This window comes from Salmo salar, chromosome 13 (genome assembly GCF_965601325.2).
Source record: "Salmo salar chromosome 13, fSalSal1, whole genome shotgun sequence".
Taxonomy (NCBI): domain Eukaryota; kingdom Metazoa; phylum Chordata; class Actinopteri; order Salmoniformes; family Salmonidae; genus Salmo; species Salmo salar.
The window spans coordinates 112,909,651-112,929,275 of NC_138303.1; the positions used below are offsets into that span (position 1 = coordinate 112,909,651).

The 19,625-nt window shown below is 43.5% G+C and overlaps 1 protein-coding gene and 1 long non-coding RNA gene across 23 annotated transcripts; both read left to right on the forward strand.

Moving 5' to 3' along the window:
- The first annotated feature begins 1,903 nt into the window (after positions 1-1,903).
- On the forward strand, positions 1,904-19,041 carry hsdl2 (hydroxysteroid dehydrogenase like 2). Of its 2 annotated transcripts, XM_014139021.3 has the most exons (10): positions 1,904-2,135; positions 4,485-4,648; positions 4,847-4,945; positions 5,783-5,897; positions 13,286-13,389; positions 13,707-13,805; positions 14,023-14,217; positions 15,751-15,951; positions 17,746-17,874; positions 18,572-19,041. In XM_014139021.3, exons 1-10 carry the CDS (start codon positions 2,119-2,121, stop codon positions 18,682-18,684), a joined length of 1,236 nt encoding a protein of 411 aa, XP_013994496.1. In that variant the 5' UTR covers positions 1,904-2,118; the 3' UTR covers positions 18,685-19,041.
- Positions 6,426-13,279, forward strand: LOC145860090 (uncharacterized). 21 transcript variants are annotated; one of them, XR_014380230.1, is made up of 4 exons: positions 6,426-10,549; positions 10,615-11,797; positions 11,861-12,977; positions 13,088-13,279. It is a non-coding gene; the product is annotated as an uncharacterized LOC145860090 (long non-coding RNA). The 21 variants fall into 21 exon arrangements; XR_014380223.1 differs by having other exon boundaries at positions 11,861-12,384; positions 12,450-13,279; XR_014380225.1 differs by having other exon boundaries at positions 11,861-12,362; positions 12,406-13,279.
- Positions 19,042-19,625: the final 584 nt, after the last annotated feature.

Here is a 19,625-nt window from a genome sequence, read left to right on the forward strand (position 1 = left end):
GAGAGTCTTATCTTTAAAATGGTGTAAAATAGTCATATGTTTGAAAAATTGAAGTTTTTTGATTTTTGAGGAATTTGTAATTCGCGCCACGCCTACCATTGGATATTGGAGCAGGTGTTCCGCTAGCGGAACGTCTAGATGTATTAACAGTTACTCACAGAAAACAGGACTCTCTCAGTGATGATACTGCTACTTTAACTGGATAGGTTAACTAACGTTAGCTTGGTAGATCATTTTTTTTATATATTTCTTTTTTTATTTCACCTTTATTTATTTATTTATTTATTTACACAGTGGTGTGGGGGCTGTGCTTTGGCAAAGTGGGTGGGGTTATATCCTACCTGTTTGGCCCTGTCCGGGGGTTTCATCGGATGGGGCCACAGTGTCTCCTGACCCCTCCTGTCTCAGTCTCCAGTATTTATGTTGCAGTAGTTTATGTGTCGTGGGGCTCGGGTCAGTCTGTCACATCTGGAGTATTTCTCTTGTCTTTTCCGGTGTCCTGTGTGAATTTAAATATGCTCTCTAATCCTCTCTTTCTTTCTTTGTCTCTCTCGGAGGACCTGAGCCCTAGGACCATGCCTCAGGACTACCTGGCTTGATGACTCCTTGCTGTCCCCAGTCCACCTGACCGTGCTGCTGCTCCAGTTCCAACTGTTCTGCCTGCTGCTATGGAACCCTGACCTGTTCACCGGACGTGCTACCTGTCCCAGACCTGTTGTCCCAGACCTGCTGGAACCCTGACCTATTCACCGGACGTGCTACCTGTCCCAGATCTGCTGTTTTCAACTCTCTAGAGACAGCAGGAGCGGTAGAGATACTCTCAAAGATCGGCTATGAAAAAGCCAACTGACACTTTCTCTTGTGTTACTGACTTGTTGCACCCTCGACAACTACTATGATTATTATTATTTGACCATGCTGGTCATTTATGAATATTTGAACATCTTGGCCATGTTCTGTTATAATCTCCACCCTGCACAGCCAGAAGAGGACTGGCCACCCCTCATAGCCTGGTTCCTCTCTAGGTTTCTTCCTAGGTTCCTGCCTTTCTAGGGAGTTTTTCCTAGCCACCGTGCCTCTACACCTGCATTGCTTGCTGTTTGGGGTTTTAGGCTGGGTTTCTGTACAGCACTTTGAGATATCAGCTGATGTAAGAAGGGCTATATAAATACATTTGATTTGATTTGATTATTTAACCAGGTAGACCAGTTGAGAACAAGTTCTCATTTACAACTGCGACCTGGCCAAGATAAAGCAAAGCAGTGCGACAAAAACAACAACACAGAGTTACACACAAACAAACGTACAGTCAATAACACAAAATAAAATAAAAATAGAAAAATCTATGTACAGTGAGTGTCACGTTAATTATAGCCACGTTAATGTTAGACAGAAATAAACATCTATGAAGAACTTTCGTAGCTACACCAAACACACAGCCCAATGTGAATGGCAAAATGTTAGCCTAACAGAAATTCCTCTGAAAATGTGAAAACACAGCAGCTAAGGCAAAGCGGTCTTTGAGTGACAACACATTCACCGAATTAGCTGATCCACTTTCCATACACCCACTTCGCTTTATCCTCCCACTTCTATTGACACGCTCACCTCCAGACACTCCAAGTATGCAGGTACCCATGGTACGTTTAAGATCTACCCATCTGCGCAACGCGCTCGAAATAACGACAGCCTTGAACGTCCCCCACTATTTGTGTTGACACTGGCCGTGTTCAAGAGGATCAAAACCTTAATGTATCATATAGTTCAATTGTGACTGACCGATGTACATATAATAATGAGTAGTTATTTTTACCCTTTTTATTATTTTATTATTTTATTATTTTTGTATCCCAAATGTAGGGTGATTGAACATATATTATCACACAGTAGGTGGCGACATGTACAAACAGAGATGTACCAACACCTCGATACCGAAGAACAAGAACACATCTCTAACTGGGGTAAAGGCCACTTTCATCTGCTGGACACATTGCTTTCCCGGATACGTTTTAGTAAAGTTGGAACCGGATTTGCTTCTGAACTGAATTGAATCGTCCGTTCACATTTTCTGCGTTAAAAACATTATCTGCAGAAACAAAAAAAATCAGACGTTTCAGTATGTTGCAAAACACAGGGTAAGTAATGTCAGCTAGCTAGCTAGCCTGCTAACGTTAGCCTCTTGGCGACATAACATACTATATCTAGTTTTCATAGATGGCTGATTACTTGCATGTAAATCAATTAGCTAAGCTGTAAGAGAAACATAAGAAGAGTTTTGGCGAAATACTTTATATATTTTTTTGGTCCAGAACTTCCAACACAAGCTGTGTTGAAATGTAGCTAGCCAGGGTTAGCTTGTAAAGCAGGTCATCTGGCTACTCTGTCTACCCAGCCAGACACGATAAACAACGGCAGTGAACTTTGCTGTTTGTCTTTCACACTCCTGTACATATTTATTTTATTTAATTATTCGTTTATTTTACCAGGTAAGTTGACTGAGAACACATTCTCATTTACAGCAACGACCTGGGGAATAATTACAGGGGAGAGGAGGAGGATGAATGAGCCCATTGTAAACTGGAGATTATTATATATTATATTATTACATATATATCACCGTTAAAGTGTACCTACTAGTTATGTAACTATATCTTTCAAACAGCTAGACTTGTTTTTGACTTCGTTGTAAACTTAGCAGGCATTGTATCATGTAGCTGAATGCCTAGTTAAATACACATTAAAATGTCACAAAGACCTGATGGGGGGGGGGGGGGGGGGAATGAGATTCAGGCTAAAGGTCACCGGAGTGTAACAGCCAACCAATGAGATTCAGGCTATAGGTCACCGGAGTGTAACAGCCAACCAATGAGATTCAGGCTAAAGGTCACCGGAATGTAACAGCCAACCAATGAGATTCAGGCTATAGGTCACCGGAGTGTAACAGCCAACCAATGAGATTCAGGCTAAAGGTCACCGGAGTGTAACATCCAACCAATGAGATTCAGGCTAAAGGTCACCGGAGTGTAACAGCCAACCAATGAGATTCAGGCTAAAGGTCACTGGAGTGTAACAGCCAACCAATGAGATTCAGGCTAAAGGTCACCGGAGTGTAACAGCCAACCAATGAGATTCATACTGAAGGTCACCGGAGTGTAACAGCCAACCAATGAGATTCAGGCTAAAGGTCACCGGAGTGTAACAGCCAACCAATGAGATTCAGGCTATAGGTCACCGGAGTGTAACAGCCAACCAATGAGATTCAGGCTAAAGGTCACCGGAGTGTAACAGCCAACCAATGAGATTCAGGCTATAGGTCACCGGAGTGTAACAGCCAACCAATGAGATTCAGGCTAAAGGTCACCGGAGTGTAACAGCCAACCAATGAGATTCATGCTGAAGGTCACCGGAGTGTAACAGCCAACCAATGAGATTCAGGCTGAAGGTCACCGGAGTGTAACAGCCAACCAATGAGATTCAGGCTAAAGGTCACCGGAGTGTAACAGCCAACCAATGAGATTCAGGCTGAAGGTCACCGGAGTGTAACAGCCAACCAATGAGATTCAGGCTAAAGGTCACCGGAGTGTAACATCCAACCAATGAGATTCATGCTAAAGGTCACCGGAGTGTAACAGCCAACCAATGAGTGACCTCTATCTCGCAACACGATCGCAACATCGCGATACTTCTAGGTACGCGTGGTTTGGGATTTGAGAAGTCGGTGAAATAATTGAACAATTCTTCCTTAGTCGTTGAATTTTCTCTTTAAATCTAAAGACACAACCTAGATTCATGGGATTGTCTTCAGTAGTTGAACATGTTATTACTCCAACCTCGTGAAAGTGACAAAACTGACACGTTTTAATATGTCAAAAAAACAACTTTATATCGAATGAGTGTCTTTTGATTTTGACGGCCAGCCGTTCTGTTGCGAGACGGTGTTTCTCCGCATGAGTTCAGCGAGCCGAAGTCGCCATGACATCGCCTACAAGTGTGATGAGAGGATTTCTATTGGAGAAGCAGTTTTAGCCTGTCTTTGATCACACCACCTCGTACTTGAATGAATGACCTCTTGTCATATTATACCAAAGTGTTCCTGTCCTTGAGATCTAGCCAGAGTGACAACTACTTTTCGGTCATTGTCAAGACCCTTTTTTAAAAATGTATATATATCGTCATGTTTGGCAAACAGACTGGCACTCAGACAACTTGAATTGAATGAATGAATTGTGTTAAATTCATGTATATGGAACTGAACCCAACCCTGGTGGACTCTTGATAGAGTTAATATTGCTGTCACTAATTGAGGAGACAAGGATGGAATTATCTTGATTGGATGATGTCACCTCCCTGAAGGTGTTCTGTATGGATCTTCTAATTTCTTACATCCTGACCTAATGTACAATGTAGTGGCAGCAACAGTCCTCCCTGAATCGAGCCTATCCTGCAAAACAACCTAGTATTCCTTTGTTGTGTGTGAATTACAGAAAGCTAGCGGGGCAAACCCTGTTCATTACAGGGGCAAGTCGTGGGATTGGGAAAGCCATCGCACTCAAAGCTGCTAAGGATGGTGCCAATGTTGTCATAGCTGCTAAAACCGCACAGGTCCACCCCAAACTACCTGGAACCATCTACACAGCTGCAGAAGAAAGTGAGTCATTTTGTTCTGTCTTTAGGCTTAAACCACTAAATTATCACACTTCTGACTGTCCTTAAGATGTAACTTTTCTTGTCTTTTCACAATTTAGTCCCTCCCAGTTTACCAGACATTCTGGATCTTCATGACTTCTGAATTATGTGATTAATAAGTACATTTGTACGCGTTGCTTATCCCTGTGTGTGTTGCTAGTCGAGGCATTGGGAGGCAAAGCGTTGCCTTGTATCGTAGACGTCAGAGATGAGAAGCAGATTGGAGAGGCAGTGGAACGGGCCGTGCAGAAGTTTGGAGGTGAGCAGTAACACGTTACACCCCAAATGAAGGGAAAAGCACAGAATAACCAAGAGAATTAGTAAATTACACCGTGTTTAATATCGGTTAACACAGAACTAAAGTATTGCTCTCGAGTGGCGCAGCGGTCTAAAGCACTGCGTCTCAGTGCTAGAGGGTCGTCACTACAGACCCCGGTTCGATCCTGGGCTGTATCACAACCGGCGGTGATCGTGAGTCCCATAGGGCGGCGCACTATTGGCCCCAGCGTCGTCCTGGTCAGGGTTTTGCCGGTTTCGGCCTGTCATTGTAAATAAGAATTTGTTCTTAACTGGCTTAACTAGTTAAATAAAAGGTTACATTTAAATATTGCCTAATTGGTGGGCTGCTCCATTAAGTTCTGGGTCCATACGGGTTAGACGGTGCTAGAACCAGGAGCTCCCACCTTCTCTCTTTGCAAATTACGGGCCGAATGCCCCCCCCCCCCCCCCCCCCCCCCCCCCTTCCAAATTTCAAAAGACGCTAAGACCTGCGAAATCATGATTTGACCCAAATAAAAAGTGACGGAAAACTGAAACGGCGGAACTACTGCTGGTTGCTAGCGAACGCATTCTGTTCCTTCCTGACTGATTCTACTGTATCAGTAATGTTTACTTTGATCTGTCCACGAGATTAAACTGTGCTTTTCCCCCCAAAAAAAAAAAGTGGATTTAACCGTATAGCTGTATCTACACAAACAAACAATGTCATTGGACGTCATTTCGTCTCGAAATTAGTCTACTTTTGAGATGTGAAAAAATCTGACAGACCTTTCATTTATAAGTAAAGTGTCCCTTTTTAACACATGTCTGTGTCCAGGTATTGATATCCTGGTGAACAATGCCAGTGCCATTAACCTGACAGGAACCCTGGAAACCTCCATGAAGAAAGTGGACCTTATGTTGGGCGTCAACCTCAGAGGAACCTATCTGACGTGAGTGAATGAATACATACTAAACAGGATAGTTAGGTCAACTAGGCCTACAGCTATGAATACATACTAAACAGGATAGCTAGATCAACTAGGCCTACAGCTATGAATACATACTAAACAGGATAGCTAGATCAACTAGGCCTACATCTATGAATACATACTAAACAGAATAGTTAGATCAACTAGGCCTACAGCTATGAATACATACTAAACAGGATAGCTAGATCAACTAGGCCTACATCTATGAATACATACTAAACAGGATAGCTAGATCAACTAGGCCTACAGCTATGAATACATACTAAACAGAATAGTTAGATCAACTAGGCCTACAGCTATGAATACATACTAAACAGGATAGTTAGATCAACTAGGCCTACAGCTATGTAACCTTTTTGATTGTGTGCTATATTTACATTCTTGATTTATTCTAGAACAAACTCTTTAAGCGTTGGTATTGGTAGCCTAGCAGTTAGAAGCGAGCCAGCAACACGTGGGTTGCCAGTTTGAATACCGGGTCTGATGGGGGGGGGGGGGGGGGGAATCTGGTGGGAAGTGAGCTGCCAACTGGAAGGTTACTGGTATTAAATCCTAGATGTTATCGTCTCCCCCCACAACAACTGTTCCACGGGAGCAGAAATATCAATTGGGATCTTGACGAATACGGTGGTTCTTAATGTTAAAAAGTAATTGTTTATTCATCGCTATTTCATGCCAGCGGGTGGCAGTGTAAACGTGGCTGCATTGCTCAGTGCTGACTACTGTTGGTAGTACAGGGCCATCGGCTTGCAACAGTTTTTTCACTATATTTCACTATATACAGTTGAAGTCGGAAGTTTACATACACCTTAGCAAAATACATTTAGACTCAGTTTTTCACAATTCCTGACATTTAATCCTAGTAAAAATTCCCTGTTTTAGGTCAGTTAGGATCACCACTTTATTTTAAGAATGTGAAATGTCAGAATAATAGTAGAGAGAATGATTTATTTCAGCTTTTATTTCTTTCATTACATTCCCAGTGGGTCAGAAGTTTACATACACTCAATTAGTATTTAGTAGCATTGCCTTCAAATTGTTTAACTTGGGTCAAACGTTTCGGGTAGCCTTCCACAAGCTTCCCACAATAAGTTGGGTGAATTTTTGGCCCATTCCTCCTGACAGAGCTGGTGTAACTGAGTCAGGTTTGTAGGCCTCCTTGCTCGCACATGCTTTTTCAGTTCTGACCACACATTTTCTATAGGGTTGAGTTCAGGGCTTTGTGATGGCCACTCCAATACCTTGACTTGGTTGTCCTTAAGCCATTTTGCCACAACTTTGGAAGTATGCTTGGGGTCATTGTTCATTTGGAAGACCCATTTGTGACCAAGCTTTAACTTCCTGACAGTCCCTCCTGTAGCAAAGCACCCTCACAACATGATGCTGCAACCCCCGTGTTTCACGGTTGGGATGGTGTTCTTCGGCTTGCAAGCATCCCCCTTTTTCCTCCAAACATAACGATGGTCATTATGGCCAAACAGTTCTATTTTTGTTTCATCAGACCAGAGGACATTTCTCCAAAAAGTACGATCTTTGTTCCCATGTGCAGTTGCAAACCGTAGTCTGGCTTTTTTATGGTGGTTTTGGAGCAGTGGCTTCTTCCTTGCTGAGCGGCCTTTCAGGTTATGTTTGGAAATTGCTCCCAAGGATAAATCAGACTTCTGGAGGTCTACAATTTTTTTTACTTCTGAGGTCTTGGCTGATTTCTTTTGATTTTCCCATGATGTCAAGTGAAGAGGCACTGAGTTTGAAGGTAGGCCTTGAAATATATCCACAGGTACACCTCCTATTGACTCAAATTATGTCAATCAGAAGCTCCTAAAGCCATGACATCATTTTCTAAAGCCACAGACATCATTCAAACAGTTTTAGAAACTTCAGAGTGTTTTCTATCCAAATCTACTAATAATATGCATATACTACCTTCTGGGCCCGAGAAGCAGGCAGTTTAATTTGGGAACGTTATTCATCTGAATTTCTGAATACTGCCCCCTATCCCCAAAAAGTGAACAGCTTCTACCCCACCCCCCAAGTCATAAGACTGCTGAACAATTAATCAAATGGCTACCCATTTGCATTGACCCCCTTTTTTTACACTGCTGCTACTCGCTGTTTATCTATGCATAGTCACTTTACCCCTACCTACATGTACATTTTACCTCAAAAAACCTGTACCCCCCACATTGGCTTGATACCGGTACACCCCCCCCCCCCCACATTGCCTTGTTATTTTATTGTAACTTGTTTTTCTTTATTTTTATTAAAAAAAAAATATATAAAAAAATATTTGTGTACTTTTTAAACAATTCTGCGTTGTTGGTTCAGAGCTTGTAAGTAATAATTTCACAGTAAGGTTATACTCTGCGTATGTGATAAATAACATTTGATTTGAGCTGCTTGTCTTTATCATAGTTCCTCTTCTGCTTGAGATGGGCTGCGATCAGGTTCTTTTTGAGACTCTCAAGTCGTGGCGATGGACTACCTGGTTATAGTGCTTCCGAGTGGCGCAGCGATCTAAGGCACTGCATCTCAGTGCAAGAAGCGTCACTACAGACACCCTGGTTCGAATCCAGGCTCTATCACAACCGGCCGTGATCGGGAGTCCCATAAGGCGGCGCACAACTGGCCCAGCGTCCTCCTGATTTGGCCAGTGTTGGCCATCATTGTAAATAAGAATTTGTTCTTAACAGACTTGTTAAATATGTCATTTAAAAAAAGTACTATAGCATGCAGAGTCTGGAGTAACCTGCTATAGCACCATGTCCAAGGGCCCTCTGAGGGGACGACTCGGGTTAAGGCTCTGCAGCACTGACTCCAGTGGACTTTTGCAAAGCAGAATTCAGGGCAACAAAAAACAAAACCTTAAGGAATTTGTCCCAGTGTTGGTGCTGAGTCTGAGTCCCTACGTAGGAAGCAAACACATTTGAGTGATTCTGCAGTTGTTCTAACAGCCTTAACTCCTCTGGCTGTTCCAGCTGGGCTCTTCCTAAAGGAGATCATCAGCCAGATTACCAGGGGCTAGCTGTTACTGGAGCAACGGCAGAGAAGACTGCCACACTTGGACCCCAAATCATGTAGCTTCTGCTTGGAAGAAATGCTTCTTGCTCTGATTGTGTGGAAACCAGTAGTAATCGTACTGCTACACTTGGACCCCAAATCATGTAGCTTCTGCTTGGAAGAAATGCTTCTTGCTCTGATTGTGTGGAAACCAGTACTAATCTGGACATCACTGAAGTATATGAAATGAATTTACAACACGACAGGTTACACAGACGGAACTCCACCTCACTCCATCCGAGGGGTGGTTTAGCCGGACCGTCAACCAGATGTAACGGACCTTCTGTCCATGGCTTCACGTTGTGTTGTGGATCTTTTCACTTCCTTCCACAGCTTCTCACTGACCAACGTGTAGGATGATCCGTTGTCCAGGATGGTTCTTGTCCACGGGCCTATGGACAGGGGTAACACCAGCTGGTGCGGTATTGGCTGAAAGGAAGGGTATGTGGACAGTTTGGCGTAGTCTGGGACTCTTGGTGTTTTCAGCTCTGGTCAGAGGAGGAGGAGGAGGAGGAGGAGGAGGAGGATGGTCCCAGAGGAGGATGATGGGAGTTAGGTGTGTTGGTTTGTTGCACGGTTTGTGGTTCCTGGAGGGGTTTACGTGATACTGATTTGGACTTGTAGCTGGAGAATGTCCCTCTTTGCTACCTGTCCAACAGAACAGCGGAGAGGTCTCGGCCGGAGACTCTCTGGCTGTAGTCTGGCTTGGGTGTCTGCTTCTTTCTCTGTTCATATTGCTGTTGTCATTCTCTATCCTTCTCAAACTGCTGTCCCAGTCTAACCAGTCGGACTCTTTCTCTGAGTTGACTGGCCAGTAGTGGGATGATGTTCTTCAAGATCAACTTAATGACCTCTTCTTCCTCAGTGCCGGGTTTCCACCGTCGGCACAGGGAGTAGTAACTGTATGCAAAGTCACCGATACACTCTCTCTGTCTCTCTGTCTCTCTCTGTCTCTCTGTCTCTCTGTCTCTCTCTCTCTCTCTCTCTCTCTCTCTCTCTCTCTCTCTCTCTCTCTCTCTCGCTTAATTCCTTGACTTTTTCCACATTTTGTTACGTTACAGCCTTATTCTAAGTCACCGATACACTCTCTCTGTCTCTCTGTCTCTCTCTCTTCTCTCTCTCTCTCTCTCTCTCTCTCTCTCTCTCTCTCTCTCTCTCTCTCTCTCTCGCTTAATTCCTTGACTTTTTCCACATTTTGTTACGTTACAGCCTTATTCTAAATTGTATTTTTTTCCCCTCATCAATCTACACACACTACCCCATAACGACAAAGCATAAACATGTTTTTAGACATTTTTGCTAATGTCTATCTATCTATCTATCTATCTATCTATCTCTCTATCTATTAAAAAAAATATATATATTACATTTGCATAAGTATTCAGACCCTTTAATCAGTAGCTCGGGAGGGTTTCATTCAACGAAGAAGCCTTTCTGAAAAATGTATTTCTGAATTGTTGTTTTCTCACATCTGAATTGTTGTTTTCCCAGGTCTAAGCTGTTGTTTTCTCACATCTGAATTGTTGTTTTCCAGGTCTAAGCTGTTGTTTTCCCAGGTCTAAGCTGTTGTTTTCTCAGGTCTAAGCTGTTGTTTTCTCACATCTGAATTGTTGTTTTCCAGGTCTAAGCTGTTGTTTTCTCAGGTCTAAGCTGTTGTTTTCTCAGGTCTAAGCTGTTGTTTTCTCAGGTCTAAGCTGTTGTTTTCCCAGGTCTAAGCTGTTGTTTTCTCAGGTCTAAGCTGTTGTTTTCCAGGTCTAAGCTTTTGTTTTCTCACATCTGAATTGTTGTTTTCCAGGTCTAAGCTGTTGTTTTCTCAGGTCTAAGCTGTTGTTTTCTCAGGTCTAAGCTGTTGTTTTCCAGGTCTAAGCTGTTGTTTTCTCAGGTCTAAGCTGTTGTTTTCTCAGGTCTAAGCTGTTGTTTTCTCAGGTCTAAGCTGTTGTTTTCCCAGGTCTAAGCTGTTGTTTTCCAGGTCTAAGCTTTTGTTTTCTCACATCTGAATTGTTGTTTTCTCAGGTCTAAGCTGTTGTTTTCTCAGGTCTAAGCTGTTGTTTTCTCAGGTCTAAGCTGTTGTTTTCTCAGGTCTAAGCTGTTGTTTTCTCAGGTCTAAGCTGTTGTTTTCCCAGGTCTAAGCTGTTGTTTTCTCAGGTCTAAGCTGTTGTTTTCCCAGGTCTAAGCTGTTGTTTTCCCAGGTCTAAGCTGTTGTTTTCTCAGGTCTAAGCTGTTGTTTTCTCAGGTCTAAGCTGTTGTTTTCCCAGGTCTAAGCTGTTGTTTTCCCAGGTCTAAGCTGTTGTTTTCCCAGGTCTAAGCTGTTGTTTTCCCAGGTCTAAGCTGTTGTTTTCCAGGTCTAAGCTGTTGTTTTCCCAGGTCTAAGCTGTTGTTTTCCCAGGTCTAAGCTGTTGTTTTCTCAGGTCTAAGCTGTTGTTTTCCCAGGTCTAAGCTGTTGTTTTCCCAGGTCTAAGCTGTTGTTTTCCCAGGTCTAAGCTGTTGTTTTCCCAGGTCTAAGCTGTTGTTTTCCCAGGTCTAAGCTGTTGTTTTCCCAGGTCTAAGCTGTTGTTTTCCCAGGTCTAAGCTGTTGTTTTCCCAGGTCTAAGCTGTTGTTTTCTCAGGTCTAAGCTGTTGTTTTCTCAGGTCTAAGCTGTTGTTTTCCCAGGTCTAAGCTGTTGTTTTCTCAGGTCTAAGCTGTTGTTTTCTCAGGTCTAAGCTGTTGTTTTCTCAGGTCTAAGCTGTTGTTTTCCCAGGTCTAAGCTGTTGTTTTCCCAGGTCTAAGCTGTTGTTTTCTCAGGTCTAAGCTGTTGTTTTCCCAGGTCTAAGCTGTTGTTTTTCAGGTCTAAGCTGTTGTTTTCCAGGTCTAAGCTGTTGTTTTCCAGGTCTAAGCTGTTGTTTTCCCAGGTCTAAGCTGTTGTTTTCTCAGGTCTAAGCTGTTGTTTTCCCAGGTCTAAGCTGTTGTTTTCTCAGGTCTAAGCTGTTGTTTTCTCAGGTCTAAGCTGTTGTTTTCTCAGGTCTAAGCTGTTGTTTTCCCAGGTCTAAGCTGTTGTTTTCCCAGGTCTAAGCTGTTGTTTTCTCAGGTCTAAGCTGTTGTTTTCCCAGGTCTAAGCTGTTGTTTTCCAGGTCTAAGCTGTTGTTTTCCAGGTCTAAGCTGTTGTTTTCCAGGTCTAAGCTGTTGTTTTCCCAGGTCTAAGCTGTTGTTTTCCCAGGTCTAAGCTGTTGTTTTCCCAGGTCTAAGCTGTTGTTTTCCCAGGTCTAAGCTGTTGTTTTCCCAGGTCTAAGCTGTTGTTTTCTCAGGTCTAAGCTGTTGTTTTCCAGGTCTAAGCTGTTGTTTTCTCAGGTCTAAGCTGTTGTTTTCCCAGGTCTAAGCTGTTGTTTTCCCAGGTCTAAGCTGTTGTTTTCTCAGGTCTAAGCTGTTGTTTTCCAGGTCTAAGCTGTTGTTTTCTCAGGTCTAAGCTGTTGTTTTCCCAGGTCTAAGCTGTTGTTTTCCCAGGTCTAAGCTGTTGTTTTCTCAGGTCTAAGCTGTTGTTTTCCCAGGTCTAAGCTGTTGTTTTCCCAGGTCTAAGCTGTTGTTTTCCCAGGTCTAAGCTGTTGTTTTCCCAGGTCTAAGCTGTTGTTTTCCCAGGTCTAAGCTGTTGTTTTCCCAGGTCTAAGCTGTTGTTTTCCCAGGTCTAAGCTGTTGTTTTCCCAGGTCTAAGCTGTTGTTTTCTCAGGTCTAAGCTGTTGTTTTCTCAGGTCTAAGCTGTTGTTTTCCCAGGTCTAAGCTGTTGTTTTCCCAGGTCTAAGCTGTTGTTTTCCCAGGTCTAAGCTGTTGTTTTCCCAGGTCTAAGCTGTTGTTTTCCCAGGTCTAAGCTGTTGTTTTCTCAGGTCTAAGCTGTTGTTTTCTCAGGTCTAAGCTGTTGTTTTCCCAGGTCTAAGCTGTTGTTTTCCCAGGTCTAAGCTGTTGTTTTCCCAGGTCTAAGCTGTTGTTTTCTCAGGTCTAAGCTGTTGTTTTCCCAGGTCTAAGCTGTTGTTTTCCCAGGTCTAAGCTGTTGTTTTCCCAGGTCTAAGCTGTTGTTTTCCCAGGTCTAAGCTGTTGTTTTCCCAGGTCTAAGCTGTTGTTTTCTCAGGTCTAAGCTGTTGTTTTCTCAGGTCTAAGCTGTTGTTTTCCCAGGTCTAAGCTGTTGTTTTCCCAGGTCTAAGCTGTTGTTTTCCCAGGTCTAAGCTGTTGTTTTCCCAGGTCTAAGCTGTTGTTTTCCCAGGTCTAAGCTGTTGTTTTCTCAGGTCTAAGCTGTTGTTTTCTCAGGTCTAAGCTGTTGTTTTCCCAGGTCTAAGCTGTGCATACCACATCTGTTGAAGAGTAAAAACCCTCACATCCTCAACCTCAGCCCACCTCTTAACCTGAACCCCATCTGGTTCAAAAACCACACAGGTAAGGAAGGCTTCATTCACTGTCTGTCTGAGTCTCAATTATCAGTCCTTTCTACCCAAAGTGTGCACTTCCCTTCACTGTATAAGAAATATGATGGAATCTCCCTCTAGCCCCCTGCCTCCACCAATCCGAATCTTTTGAGATTTTGTGGGTAGTAGTGAACAAGTTGAGGAGCCAAGGAGAAGTTGTTGGGGACGCACCTTCTCTGTTTGCTATTCACCGAGGAAGATTTGAAAAACAAGATCTTTGACTTGTGTTTTTTTTTAACCTGTTCTTTTTTTTTAACATTTTTTTTTCTTCTAATGGTTTCCCTTTAGCATACACAATGGCCAAGTATGGCATGTCCATGTGTGTTCTGGGCATGGCTGAAGAGTTCAGAGGGTCCATCGCTGTCAATGCCTTATGGCCTAAGACGGGTATGTGTTGAAAGATACCATTTACACGGTATAACAAGTTTTTATTTTTATTTTTATGAACCAGAGTAGACATGAGAAGACTAGTTTGTCACTTTTGTTGTCATCTGGAATCCTATCAGTGAAAATAACTTCCTATGTGCCAATACATAAAGTATTTTGAAGTAATTCAGAAAATATGTATTTATTTTCTTAATGAATGTTGCGCCGTGTCCTCCAGCCATCCATACTGCCGCCATGGACATGATAGGCGGCGCGGAGGTGGGTAAGCAGTGTCGTAACGTTGACATCATGTCAGACGCAGCCTACGCCATCTTCGGTAAGCCACCCAGCTACACCGGGAACTTTGTCATCGACGAGGAAATTCTGAAGACCGAGGGAATTAAAGACTTTGACATTTACGCCGTCGCTCCAGGTAATGTGCTACGGTGATGTGAGGTTTAACACAGAATTTTACGTCACAGGAGGTATAAAACAGCCTGATAAAGTAATCCTTCCAACTTGGATCTCTAGTGTCAGTTTTAATCACCCAGTAGAGTCTATTGATGTACTGGTGCGTCTATATAAGTTGCATAAATACAGAAAATACCCGTCTAAATCAGTCAGTTTAAGATAAAAGAGATGTCTTTTTTTATTTTTTTATTTTATTGGCTGGATCTGATGTGGAAGGTGGCTGTGCTACAGCGATGTTCGTCAGACCATTATAAATCGGTTTCTAAACTAATATGACCTTTACTACCCCCACTCGTGTCACAGGCCCCGTCTGAAGGTAACTGGGTACCGGATTTAAAAAAAACGAATGGAAGTATGGAGGTAGTTTTTTTGCCAAAAAGGGGTTAAAACATAAAATAAAATATGTGTAAAAAACAATTAAATACAATTGTTTCCTGAGTTTTCTTATATCTCCTAGAAATAGGACAGACACTTCCAAACCTTTTATTCCTTATGTATTTTTTTCTTTACTTTAAAATTTTTTGCTATTTATGAATGTTATTCAATGTGTTTCTATGGGATTTGGTACTAAAGGCCATTCAATATTATCATATGTGTATTTTTATATATAAAATAAAATACCTAAAGGGGTCCTATAATTCTAAATCAAATGGATAAATAATTTATTGTATCACCATCTTAAAATAATTAAATATGTCCGTTTATAACCCCTTCCCCAACATCTTCGACTCTAGACGGTGTTTAAGATGGTGTGGTTGCGGTGTGGTTGCGGTGTGGTTGCGGTGTGGCTATGGTGTGGTTACGGTGTGGTTACGGTGTGGCTACGGTGTGGTTACGGTACGGTGTGGTTACGGTGTGGCTACGGTGTGGCTACGGTGTGGCTACGGTGTGGCTACGGTGTGGCTACGGTGTGGTTACGGTGTGGCTACGGTGTGGCTACGGTGTGGCTACGGTGTGGCTACGGTGTCCAACAGAGCATAGATGTGGTTATCAAAGCCTTTTTTTTTTTACATCAATCGGGTGTCCTGACTCTCTGTGGTCATTAAAGATCCCATGTCACTTATCATAAGAGTAGGGGTGTTAACCCCGGTGTCCTGGCTAAAATCATAATCTGGCCATCATACCATCATGGTCACCTAATCATCCCCAGTTTACAATTGGCTCATTCATCCCTCCTCCCCGTAACTATTCCCCAGGTCGTTGCTGTAAATGAGAATGTGTTCTCAGTCAACTGACCTGGTAAAATAACGATAAAATAAATAAATAAAATAAATCAGCAGTTGTCCCATTTTTTTTATCCATCCTAAAACCCCAGAGAGCAATGATGCAGAAAGCACAGCGACCTAAGAAAAGAAAAGAAAATAAAAACATGCTTGAAAGGCAGGAACCTAGGAGGAAACCTAAAGAGGAACCAGGCTCCGAGGGGTTGACCAGTCCTCTTCTGACTGTACCTAGTGGTTATGCTAATAATAGTAGTGTTTCTGTGTGCCCACAGGTAATGCACTGCTCCCAGACTTCTTCCTGGATGAGGCTGAGGCTCTGGTGCAGAACATGGGGGATCAGGTTGTCATCCCAGTGGTTAAAGGAAGCGCTGCTACCGGTGGGCCCATAGCGGAAACATTCAACATCATTAAGGGAGTCCTCAACCCTGACGTTGTCAAATCCACTGGAGGAGTCTACAGATTCGACCTGTCTGGTAAGAAAGTTATTTTTCACTATTGTATGAATGTTTTGTAATAGTGAATATATTCACTTGCCAGTTTATTAGGTTTCACACCTAGTACCGTGCCAAAGCCCTCTTTGCATCCAGAACAGCCTGACTTCTTCGGGGGAAATGGATTCTACAGTTGTCCAGTGTTGGTGATGACACGCCCCCTCTAGCCACTCCTCAGTTGGCCCGCCCCCTCTAGCCACTCCTCAGTTGGCCCGCCCCCTCTAGCCACTCCTCAGTTGGCCCGCCCCCTCTAGCCACTCCTCAGTTGTCCAGTGTTGGTGATGACACGCCCCCTCTAGCCACTCCTCAGTTGTCCAGTGTTGGTGATGGCCCGCCCCCTCTAGCCACTCCTCAGTTGGTGATGACACGCCCCCTCTAGCCACTCCTCAGTTGTCCAGTGTTGGTGATGACACGCCCCCTCTAGCCACTCCTCAGTTGTCCAGTGTTGGTGATGACACGCCCCCTCTAGCCACTCCTCAGTTGGTGATGACACGCCCCCTCTAGCCACTCCTCAGTTGGTGATGACACGCCCCCTCTAGCCACTCCTCAGTTGGTGATGACACGCCCCCTCTACTGTGGATAAATGAAAGACGAGTCTTATGTGAAGTTCTGACTTAACTTACATTTAAAAAATAATAATATTTGATTAAAATAAGTCCGGACTACTCCCTTGTTTCATTACTTCCCCTACTCCCTTGTTTCATTACTTCCCCTACTCCCATGTTTCATTACTTCCCCTACTCCCTTGTTTCACGACTTTCCCTACTGCCTTGTTTCACGACTTTCCCTACTCCCTTGTTTCACGACTTACCCTACTCCCTTGTTTCACGACTTACCCTACTCCCTTGTTTCACGACTTACCCTACTCCCTTGTTTCACGACTTACCCTACTCCCTTGTTTCACGACTTACCCTACTCCCTTGTTTCACGACTTAGCCTACTCCCTTGTTTCACGACTTACCCTACTCCCTTGTTTCACGACTTACCCTACGCCCTTGTTTCACGACTTACCCTACGCCCTTGTTTCACGACTTACTCTACTCCCTTGTTTCACGACTTCCGCTACTCCCTTGTTTCACGACTTCCGCTACTCCCTTGTTTCACGACTTCCGCTACTCCCTTGTTTCATTACTTCCGCTACTCCCTTGTTTCACGACTTACTCTACTCCCTTGTTTCACGACTTACTCTACTCCCTTGTTTCACGACTTACCCTACTCCCTTGTTTCATTACTTCCGCTACTCCCTTGTTTCACGACTTACTCTACTCCCTTGTTTCACGACTTACTCTACTCCCTTGTTTCACGACTTACTCTACTCCCTTGTTTCACGACTTACTCTACTCCCTTGTTTCACGACTTACCCTACTCCCTTGTTTCACGACTTACCCTACTCCCTTGTTTCACGACTTACGCTACTCCCTTGTTTCACGACTTCCGCTACTCCCTTGTTTCACGACTTACCCTACTCCCTTGTTTCACGACTTACTCTACTCCCTTGTTTCACGACTTACCCTACTCCCTTGTTTCACGACTTACCCTACTCCCTTGTTTCACGACTTACCCTACTCCCTTGTTTCACGACTTACCCTACTCCCTTGTTTCACGACTTACTCTACTCCCTTGTTTCACGACTTACCCTACTCCCTTGTTTCACGACACTTGGTGGACAACACAGGCAACTCCGAAAGTCATTATTTTGTGATGTTTGACTGTCCATTAGGCTCCATGTTTGTTGGTGTGAAGGGGAGCCTATAGTAGTGTGTGTGTGTGTTCCAGGTGAGCATGCAGGAGTGTGGTTCATTGACATGAAGAACGGCGGGGGCAGTGCAGGTAGTGGAGAACCCCCAGTCAAAGCTGACGTGATCATGACCATGGACAGTGCTGACTTCACCAAGATGTTTGCAGGTTCGTGTGACTGACTGGATAGCTGGGTCGCGTTCATTGGGCACGAAACGGATGAAAACAGAACTGAAACGGGGAGGGAATACCTGCCAGTACCTGGGTCGTATTCACCATAGCAAACCATTTTGGTTCCTAGTGAATATGACTCTGGACTGGTCCAGTAAGAAACATTTCTGTTGTCCTGATGAACACCACCATGTTTGCTTTTTTTCATTTAGTTGTTTCTGATGTCTTTGCCACTATAGTTCTCTCATTAGTGATAGACATTGTGCTGCTTTCTTCTTCTCTCTCTCTCTCTCTCTCTCTCTGTCTCTCTGTCTCTCTGTCTCTCTGTCTCTCTGTCTCTCTGTCTCTCTGTCTGTCTCTGTCTCTCTCTCTGTCTCTGTCTCTCTCTGTCTCTCTCTGTCTCTCTCTGTCTCTCTCTGTCTCTGTCTCTCTCTGTCTCTGTCTCTCTCTGTCTCTCTCTGTCTCTCTGTCTCTCTGTCTCTCTGTCTCTCTGTCTCTCTCTGTCTCTCTCTGTCTCTCTCTGTCTCTCACTCTCTCGCTCTCTGTCGCTCTCGCTCTCGCTCTCTGTCTCTCTCGCTCTCGCTCTCTGTCTCTCTCGCTCTCGCTCTCTGTCGCTCTCGCTCTCTGTCTCTCTCGCTCTCGCTCTCTCTCTCTCTCTCTCTCTCTCGCTCTCTCTCTCTTTCTCTTTCTCCAGGCAAACTGAAGCCCACCATGGCCTTTATGACAGGGAAGCTGATGATTAAAGGAGACATGAGCCTGGCTATCAAGATGGAGAAGATGATGTCCATGATGAAGTCTAAACTCTAACTACGAGGAGATGCCTATTCACTACATCTGGTGCCTTCAAGACAACTGGGAACTTTATAATATAAGAAAAATGATAATCTGTTAAAAATCGTGATGGTGAGATCTTCAGGTCGGAGACTTCAGGGAACTCTAGGACGATGCCCGAATTTCTGAATTCGGACGTTGCAGATTTCCAAGTTCCGTGTTGTCTGAAATAGTACCGTATAGAGGGAATTAGGGTGTCATTTGGGACATACCCAGAATGTCTAACGAAAATGTGCAGTTGTCCTCATCTCTGAATGTGTCATAATGAACTGTCCCTCCTCCCCTCCTTTCTCTAACATGCAGTTTTCTAATAAACCAGTTGTTCTAATTGTACTGCGGTTTCTGTTTGTAGTCATGACCCACATTGTTCAGTAAATTCTTGGGACACTCAGGGTGTGTCTCTCTCTCTGGATAACCGCGTCTGCTAAATAACTAAAATGTAGAAACTAGAAGATACAGTGGAAATGAATGTTGTGTCAAGTACGAGTGTTACAAATATAATACAAATAGTGTCTTGGGTTGAGCAGATGAATCAATAGTGTGTGTGTATATATATAAAAAAAAAAAGGTTCAATAAAATAATTAAATAGAACAGCAGCGGTGTGTGTGTGTGTGTGTGTGTGTGTGTGTCCTTAAGGGTTGGATGTGTGGAGAGTTCATGCTCTCTAAGGTGCATATCTTACTCTGATTTATACTTATTATAAAAAATAGGATATTTTATTGTTCGAGATGCCAGCAAGACTTAGCAATAATAAGGCCGTGACCTCTGTGATTTCCCTTCAACATTAACGTTTTGCAATGACGATGGTAACAAAGTTACAAAAAGGAGAGAAAAAAACGGTTGAAATTAGTTTTATGAGGAAATGTTAGGAGACTTAGAATTTTGTTTAACAATATCAAAAAGGTGTTCTTCCATG

What these genes read in the sequence shown, in the direction of transcription:
- hsdl2 (XM_014139021.3), top strand. An exon ending in CTCAGAGGAACCTATCTGAC is followed by an intron (nt 5,898 to 13,285) that starts GTGAGTGAATGA and finishes TTGTTTTCCCAG; the next exon opens with GTCTAAGCTGTGCATACCAC. An exon ending in CTGGTTCAAAAACCACACAG is followed by an intron (nt 13,390 to 13,706) that starts GTAAGGAAGGCT and finishes GTTTCCCTTTAG; the next exon opens with CATACACAATGGCCAAGTAT.